We start from the raw sequence: 9037 nt of genomic DNA, 5'->3' as shown, positions 1-9037 counted from the left end.
GGGGGGGGGATGCCAGGAGCAGATTCTTCCTCACAGCCTCAGGGGAGCCAACCCTGCTGACCCTGACCTACAGACTGTGAGACAATAACCTTCTGTGGTTTAAGCCCCCCCCCTCCCCCACAGGATGGCACTTTGTTATAGCAGCCCTCGCAAGCCACACACTTCATTCCGCTCGCTGCATTTTAAACAGGTATTACCATATTTCCCAATTGAAAAGAAGAAAATTCTCAGTAAAGAATTTTCATAACCACCTTTTTTTAGTCCCATTTTAATAATCTAGATAATATAAGAGCATTACTAACTTAGGACATTTATGAGTTTAAATACAGGCCCTCTGTGGAAAGATGTTGAGAATTTCCTGACCTAATAAGTGGTAGTAGCAATTATACCTTCACTTCTCTGAGGACTTTTGCTTTTACATGGTCTTTCAAAGATGCTATTTCATGTGATCATTCCAATAACCCTGGGAGAGAGGAGGAGAGCTCTCCAGATGAAGAAACGGAGGCACAGAGGGGGTAAGAGGCATGCTCAAAGGCGAGCAGCAGCACAGCAGCCTTGGATGGAGGATTAAATGAGATATAAACTTATTTAGTAGAGGATACCGTCACCCAACACGCACATGCACACACATGCACACGCACATGCCAGCTTGCTGTGAATCATGACCCAAATTACAGAGAGCTCTGTAGAATACTCACATGATCATTTGCCAGGAAATAAATTGCCTTGCTTGGTTAAGAACTATGCTATAACTTTATGACATAGAACTTCTCACAGAAAACCTCCAGAGTGGTTTCTGCCTCACTATTCTAAACTCACATCCTCTAAATTCACCCGAAAGAATGGGGAACTGGAGGAGGTGTAGGCAGCACCGGGTGGTCTGACAGCGTTAGCCCCAGGAAGACTCAAGACCTGCTATGAGGACCGAAGGTCTCTCTTTGGCTCTGGTCCCTAGTGGACACTGAGAAGAACTGCTTTGTTTCCTTTTTAACCTTACTCCAGCCTGGCCCAGCTCTGAAGACTTTTCCCAGTGCTTAGCTCCTATCTGTTCGGGAGCCAGGGTGAAATAGATAAGGGTCGATCTAAAGCTATGGACAATTGCAGCCTGGGGGTCAAATCTGGCCTGCTGCCTGTGTTTGTAAATAAAGTTTTATTGGAACATAGCTGCTAGTTTGCATATTATTATCCACGGTTGCTTTCCTGCTATAATGGTGGAGTGGAGTCATTGAGACAAAGGCCAAGGCCTGCAAAGCCTAAAAATATTTACACTCTGGCCTTTAGAGAACATTTTGCTGGCCCTGATCAAGATAATAATTAGGGCTATACAGAGTGCCTCCTATGTAACGGGCATTGGGGGCAGTCACGCACACTGGCTCAGTTAGCAGTATTAGGATCCCGGGCTGGCCTGGCCTGGAGCCCCACCTAAAAGATACTCCTCATGGAAAGGAGGCACGCACCTTGGTTTTGGCTTGGATGGGTGCCCCGTGGTCCAGCAGGATCTCTGAGATTCGCACGTGCCCATTCCGAGCTGCACAGTGGAGAGGCGTCAATTCATCCTTTAAAAAACAGAGTCACAAAGAGAAAGCCCCAAAGGCACCTATCAGAGGCTGTTGGAGAGAAGGCTGCCCAGCATCATTCCCACCGCAGGAGCACGAAGCCTCCTTAGGACCAGCTGGGCTCCATCACTGTCTTGTTATTGTCTCCTGCTGCCCCCTGGCTCCGGCTGTGTGCAGCTCCGGGAGGCTGCAGGCCCACCACCAGCTCATCCCCGAGACCCACCACCCCGGGTTAGACTCTGGAAGGTAGAATCCCTCCTCTGGCCTTGCCACGGAGCCCCTGGCACCCACCTTGGTCCTTGTTTCTATCTGGGCCCCGCGGTCCAGCAGGAGCCGCACCATGATCACGTTCCCCCTGCGGGAGGCGATGTGCAGCGGCGTGATGCCGTTCTGGAGGGAGAACAGAGCCAGTCAGGGTGTGCATCCTCCTGGGGAAAGCAGCTGCTCCCTACCCTACCCCTCGTGCCCCCGGCCCCGCCCTGCAATGGCAGCAGAACTAACAGCCACATTAAGCCTACTCTTAGGACATTTCTTGCCAAAGGAAGATTTCAAAACCTGTATTATTGTTGTTAATCACGGCATGCTGGCCACGCCCAGGTCTTCCAGGGTCAGCACACTGGGAAAGCAAGCCAGTCCCACCCTCCAGGTCTCCCCCCTCTAGAAGGGGCACAGGGGAGCTGAGGGGCATGTGATTGGAAACCCACCAACGAGGAGCCACAGCCCCTCCTGCAATCGGGGGAATTCATGCTGCCATAGGAGAGAGGTGGGAGCACCTAGACCAGGGGTGGGCAAACTTTTTGACTTGAGGGCCACAATGGGTTCTTAAACTGGACCGGAGGGCCGGAACAAAAGCATGGATGGGGTGTTTGTGTGAACTAATATAAATTCAAAGTAAACATCATTACATAAAAGGGTACGGTCTTTTTTTTTTTTTTTTTTTTTTTTTTAGTTTTATTCATTTCAAACGGGCCGGATCCGGCCCGTGGGCCGTAGTTTGCCCACGGCTGACCTAGACTCTAGGCCGCTGAGCCCTGGCCCGCCAGAGAGCTCACCTGTGGTGTGAAGTTGACACTGGCTCCCCGGTTGAGGAGTAGCTGGGCCACGTTGAGGTTCTCATAGTGAGCTGCGATGTGGAGGGGGGTAAATCCTGTCTGGGGCACAACAGAGGGGGGACAACTTGTCATGCGCCATGTACTGCCATTTCTATCTCAGCATCAGCCCAGGGATTCCAGGACAACGCCAGCCGGGCCAGAGGACCCCACACATCAAGCAGAGTTAGGCTGATGGGAACATTTGCCGGAGGGGTCGAGAGAGTCTGTGACAGGTTATATTCAGAATCCAGGTGAAAATTATTTGCAAAACTATGTGCACCCCTATATTCACTGCAGCATTATTCCTGGTGGCCAAGACATGGAAACAACCAAAGTGTGCTTCAGAGATCACTGGATAAGGAAGATGTGCTACGCATATATATATAGCGGAATACTACTCAGCCATAAGAAAACATGAGATATTTCCATTTGCAACAACATGGATGGACCTTGAGGATACCATGCTAAGCAAAAACGCAGAAAAAGTTAAGAACCATCTGAGTTAACTCATATTTGGGGTATAAAACTGTAAGCAACAAGTAAACAAACAAAAATAAATGAACAAAAACTCAGAGACACAGATAAGAGTATGGTGGTTACCAGAGGGAAAGGGGATGAGGGAGTAATAAAGGGTACAGGGGACCAAATATATAGTGAAGGAAGATGATTTGACTTTGGGTGGTGGGCACACAAAGCAATATACAGATATCATGTATCATAGAAATGCACACTTGAAACCTATATAATCTTCTTAACCATGTCACCCCAATAAATTTAAAAAAACAACAACAACTTACCACCATACAAAAACCTAAAAAATAAAAAGCTAGTCTGGCCAGTGTGGCTCAGGGATTGAGTGTTGCCTCATGAACCAGGAGGTCACGGTTCGATTCCCTGTCAAGACACATGCTCAGGATGCAGTAAGAGGTGTGCAGGAGGCAGCGGATCAATGATTCTCTCTCATGATTGACTGGTGGCAGGCTCAATCCCCTGTAGGGGGCATGCTGGAGGCTAATCAATGTTTCTCTCTCTCTCTCTCCCTCTCTTTCTCTCAAATCAATAAAAACATATTTTTTAAAAAATAGGTATTGCCCCTGCGTGACCCACATTCTTTGTTCTGTGGTTCACCCGGACAAACCATGGACTAGGATTGCCTCCAACTCTGTAGGCGCTTTCATCTGAGTGCTTACTTATGAAGAGATTTTAATTAATGAGTAAAAAGTGGGATTGGGTCCATAATCTCAGTTCTAGGGATGTTTCAGCCCCTTTAAAGGGTATAATGACTCAGCTGGCTGGTCAAACGCAGACATCCGACCCCTTGGTGGGTCTATTGCCATCTTTCTGTTCCATAACCTCAGACCCTACCTACCCAGTCAGCACTTCTCCAGACCAAACCCAGGGACCGTGGGGTGAGGGGACTATAAGAATAACCCAAATGCAAGTCAATTCCCACAGCAAGAGGAGAAATGAACCACCTAAACTTACAGGGAGTGGGTCATCAGTGACTCAAAACGTCAAACAGCATGTCCAGATGGCTAGCCCTGCAGGCCCCCTGGGATGGCCCTCCACGGTTTCCTCTCCACATATGGGGTTACTCCCTCCCTCCACCAGGGGGCAGCCAGGAACACAATATTCTAGAACACCATCTGCTGGGATTCCAAAGGTGCACTCTGGCCACAGACCCAGCCTGCCCACCTGGACACTTTCTGGGTGGCCGGGAGCCACAGAAACCTGCCCTGCTCCACACACAACAAGCACATTTTTCTCAGTGCCCACCGGGGGTTTAAAGTGGGGCTCCTAGAGGTCCTAGTGGGGACCTGTAGGAGTCACTGTGGGGCTGGTGCTCCGTGTAACGGCTAGGACCACCTCTGGTCTGGGTGAGCTGCCTCGGTAACCCGCGGGTCTCCATGGTCCAGGCTCTAGACTTCTCCTGGTCCTCCGTCGGGCTGCCCTCACCTTGGAAAGCACGTCCGGGTTGGGGTCATTCTGCAGAAGCACCGCCGCCGTCCGGGTGTCGTCGTTGCGGGCCGCGATGTGCAGGGCAGGGAGGCGCACCTTCCCCTTCGTCCCGTAGTTGATGAGGTGTGCCACCACGTTCTCGTGCCCCTGCTGCAGAGCCACGGCGAGAGGGGTGAAGCCGTCCTGGCCAGAGGGGGGGAGGAAAGGTCGATTTGCTCCGACTGTGGCTGACCCCCGGCTGGCCTCAGGCAGGACCCACGTGACCACACCTCAGGGCTCTTGCACATAGCAGGCCCTCGGCCTCCAGTCCTCTGCTCTTCAAAGCCCTCCCACCCTCCTCTAAGTCCCACATCAATGCCACCTCCTCCTTGAAGCCTTTCTTGACCCCGCTCTCCTCTGCAGCCTCACAGAGCCTACCGTCGTTTTTCTTAAGCACTGACTTATTTTGCCTTTACAATTTGTTCCCAGTCTGAGTGCTATGAGAAGCATCTGTTTCTTTTCCTACCTCTTCTCACCCCATCTACTGGTGCCTGGACAGTGCCTTAAACACGGCAAACGGGTATTCACTTATTTATTTCACAAAAATTAATGAACACCTACCAAAAGCTAGAAACCATGTCAGGCACTGAGATCTTAATTGTGAGCTACTGGGACCCCACAAACTGGCGAAGCAGAATGATAACAGAGTCATGTAACTGTTGAGTCTTTACAGTGATAAAGCTCAAGAGAAGCCTTAGCTTCAGGTTCAACGGCATCGTTCCTTCAGTGACAAAATTCAGGATCAGAGTTAATTGACTTGTCGAGGGTGCACCATGGATTCATGGCAAGAGACTTTCTCATTAAGGTCCAAAGCAGACCTGCCTATCATACACAGCTGCCCCACCCCTGTCCCGCCTTCAGTGTTGGTTATAGTGGAAGTGACATGTTAGACTCTGATGTCATTTCTCTGCTATGTGCCTGGGCATTCCTCAAGACCCATGGCTCTGCCTCTTACTGCCTTGCAGAGCCAACAGCAGCCAGGATGAGTGCAGGGATCTGAAGGTCAAGAGCGCTCAATGACACTACATTGATCAGAACACAGGCAGCACCTCCAGCCACGCCTCAGGAACACATGCCCCGCAACCAAGTCCTACCCCTGGAGACTTCCGGCGGTGCGGCCATTTCCCAAGGTACTTACTTCTGTGGCTACATTCTGATTAGCTCCATTCTCCAGTAAGAACTTAACCACTTCCAAGTGATTCTCTTGTGCTGCCATGTACAGGGGTGTGAAGCCTTTCTGTAAACCAAGAGAAAAAGTCATTGCACGTCACCCACAACCGTGAGAGATGCCAAAACCAGTGCAAAAATCTCTAACCTGGAGGACAGCACTCTCACACCCTGTTTTCACCTAGCCCACGGGACAACACCCCCACCCGTAGCTCCAGGTCTAAAAACTCATTGCCCTTTGAAATGGCCTAATGGGATGATCACAAAAGGCCACAAGGTGGGGGCGACACTCCATGGAAGTCTGTTTCTGCCCCTCGCCTCCGTCAGTCAGCCTCTCCCACACACTTCTCTATTTTCACACGTCCCAGCCCCATGCACAGCTTCTCTCCCCAAATGGGCCACAACTAAATATATTATGTGGCTGGTTTACTGAACAGGGACGAGGTCCACAATGACCAACCACATCATGCTTAGAATGTGTAGAAGTGTGAAAAAATACTAAAGATGCCTTCTCCGTTGCTTGGAGACATATCACTAGCAAACCTAGATTCAGCCACGCAGTGTGTGCAGCCCAGTAGCCAGTGCCCGCGGTGTCACAGACACACAGGTGAAGGAGAAAAGAGCGCCCTCTAGCACAGGGACCGGAGAGAGCCACACCTGGGACTGGGCGTTGACATTGGCGCCATAATTGACCAGCTCCCGGACCACCTCGTCTTGACCAGCGAGGGCGGCGATGTGCAGAGCCGTGTTCCCTTTCTGAAACACACGGGGAGGGAGAAGAGGAGGTTTCCCACCACACCTCCCTATGTGACTGTTAAAGGTAGAGGAACAAGGATGCTGTTTGGGGGTGCGCAGTGGCTTCCTTTAAGGTCAAAGGGAGTAGACAACACACCTGACCCAACAGCAAAAGAGACATTCCTCCTGTTCTCCGTGAAAAACTAATGTCAAAGAATAAGAAAGCCAACTGACTTCTCCACACTGACCGGCCACAGGCAGGTGCAGCGGCTTGTCACCTGCTAACAGCCAGCCGTCTCGGGACCCACCCTGAAGGTGTGCTAGGCACTCGGTCTTCTCTGGACTTCCGGCGCCTCCCGACCTGTACCTGCAGGACAATGAGCTCTGCGGGGAAAAAAGGCCGGAAGACCCTACCGGCTCAGCACCCCAGATGCTGTGACCCACCAAGCGAAAGCTGGACCAACATGGACAGAGGGAGAGAGAGAGGAAGAGAGGGAGTAAAGTATCAAATAGAATAAAAAGGGTAGAAATAGGTAAAGGAGTTGGGGGGATAATAAAATGAACTATATCAAAGAAAAGAAGAAAAACATGAAAGTAAATGGGGAAAAATAAATAGAAAAAATCCTGACAAAGGAAGTACAAAAAAAAAAGATTATTTGAAACATTAATAAGTAAATGCTATGAGCAAGCATTCACCAAATAATAGAGAAAAGTGGGCAAGAATAAATAGTAGAAGAAAGTGAGATACACAATGGCTTTAAAGTCAACTTTTTAAAAGCTAAGAACCGACAACTGAGACTAAGAAACCGGTCGGGTTCTGAGGAGGCGAGTGGAACGCCCAGGTTTTCTGGTTGGGATTCTTCCGGGTATCTCACAGGAATTCCTGGACGGCGTTCGGGTCCAGAAGGCTCTGTGGGTTCCAGGATGCCAGCCTCCCTGCCCGCTCCTTCCTGCCCGCGTGTCCTGGGGCTGGAGCGTCAGCACTTTCTCCAAGGATGACTCACCTACGTGTCCCCACTGGCACCCATGCTCTGTGAGAGGCAGGCAGGACAGGCCCCGCTTGACAACCACTGTCACATAGGGCGGGGGTGGGGCGGGGGGGCAGGACCACAGCTGGACCCATCTGCCCCTCTACTACTTAGGAGCAGAGATCTCAAACGACCTCCTTTTTCCTGGTGCAGGTGGTGTAGAGTTTTTAACTACGCTAGTCTGTCCATCTCAGGAAACTCATGCCCTACAAGCAGGGACTTCAGACCACTGCATGCACTTTGGCTGTCCGTCTCCTGGGAGAGAAGGGTCCTCGTCCATCTGGAACTGAGTCATACGGGGCCTAAGCTCTGTGGCCACCCAGTCACCACTGCCCCATGCGCCCCCAGGTGGGTGAGGCGGCCCCAGCACAGGTGCCCTGGGGGCCAGGAGGGGCTCAGATCTTTGCCTCTGAAACGTGGCCTGCACCAAGCAGGAGGGTCCTGCTTGGTGCTTCCCGAACTGGTCTTTCTGCTATCTCCTTAAGTCTCGTTTGACAAACAAGAGAGTTCTTCCTCAGATAGCCGTCAGAGAGTAAGTGCCAGAAGCGAATGTATAGATGCTAATTACTCGTATTTCATAGAAGTCCACAGAGCCCACGTCAGAGGCCTTGGCACTTGGGTTCAACGCGCTCGCTGTGCGAAGTGGGGCAGGACTGTTGGCACCAGAACCTCCTCTAGAAACCGGGGCTCCAGAGTCCAAGCCTCTCCTTTAGTGGAAGGAGGTGCACTGCGTCCATCCATTCGTGGGTCACTCGCTGGGCACGTGTGTGTGTCGGGCGCTAGGTCAGGCATGGAGGGGCAGAGATGACTGAGGCTTGGGCTCCTCGCCCTCCAGAAGCTGTGTTGAAAGTTCCCATCATCTGTCCCTTCCTGCCAGAAATCACTCTACTCCAGAGCTGCCTGTCTACACCATGAAGGGGAGCTGGTTAGACGGGGAACCCTGGCTGTGGGTCTTGGCCCATGTCATCTTCCAGATCTGGGCTGAGGGCAGCACTGGTGACAAATAAAAGCCGAGGGAAGACCCTGGGAAGCAGCCACCCGCACCCTGCTGCACCCCTCCACCCCACCCCCACATCTGTGCACAACAGTAAGGCTCAAGAAGGTCCTCCCCCCCCCACCCCCCGCCCTGGGTCAGGAATCACAGGGAGAGGAGAGGGGCTCTGTGTCCCTGGCCCTTGCTGGTATGAAGGAGCACACCCCTGAGAAGCAGAAGAAAGTCTCAGCTATACTTGCCCCCCCCGCCCCAGACCCACGTCTCCATGTTCAGGGCGTCCAGGGGCCCGGGAAGGGAGGGTGGCTGCAGGGGTGCTGGGTGGGTGAGTGGAGGGACTAAAGCTGCTCGGAGCACCTCCAGCCTCGATGCTGAGCTCCGGCCTGTTAGGTTAGGTGGCTCAGAAGCAGGGATTCTACACTCTGTAGTACCATAGAAATTACAGAAAAGTGAGCAAAGATTGTTAATCAC

At 51.7% G+C, this 9037-nt stretch overlaps 1 protein-coding gene across 13 annotated transcripts in view; it reads right to left on the bottom strand.

Moving 5' to 3' along the window:
• ANK1 (ankyrin 1) overlaps window positions 1-9037 on the bottom strand; it is a 203346-nt gene that overhangs the window by 65248 nt on the left and 129061 nt on the right. For all 13 annotated transcript variants that reach the window (XM_015565192.1, XM_015565194.1, XM_006765542.2 and 10 more), the window contains exons 4-9: window positions 6470-6568; window positions 5784-5882; window positions 4604-4789; window positions 2609-2707; window positions 1848-1946; window positions 1458-1556 (exon numbers count right to left, since the gene is read on the bottom strand). In XM_015565192.1, coding sequence (XP_015420678.1) covers window positions 1458-1556; window positions 1848-1946; window positions 2609-2707; window positions 4604-4789; window positions 5784-5882; window positions 6470-6568 — 681 coding nt within the window. The remainder of the gene's footprint in view (window positions 1-1457; window positions 1557-1847; window positions 1947-2608; window positions 2708-4603; window positions 4790-5783; window positions 5883-6469; window positions 6569-9037) is intronic.

This window comes from Myotis davidii, unplaced genomic scaffold (genome assembly GCF_000327345.1).
Source record: "Myotis davidii unplaced genomic scaffold, ASM32734v1 scaffold93, whole genome shotgun sequence".
NCBI lineage: Eukaryota > Metazoa > Chordata > Mammalia > Chiroptera > Vespertilionidae > Myotis > Myotis davidii.
This window is presented reverse-complemented; position numbering and strand designations above follow the sequence as displayed.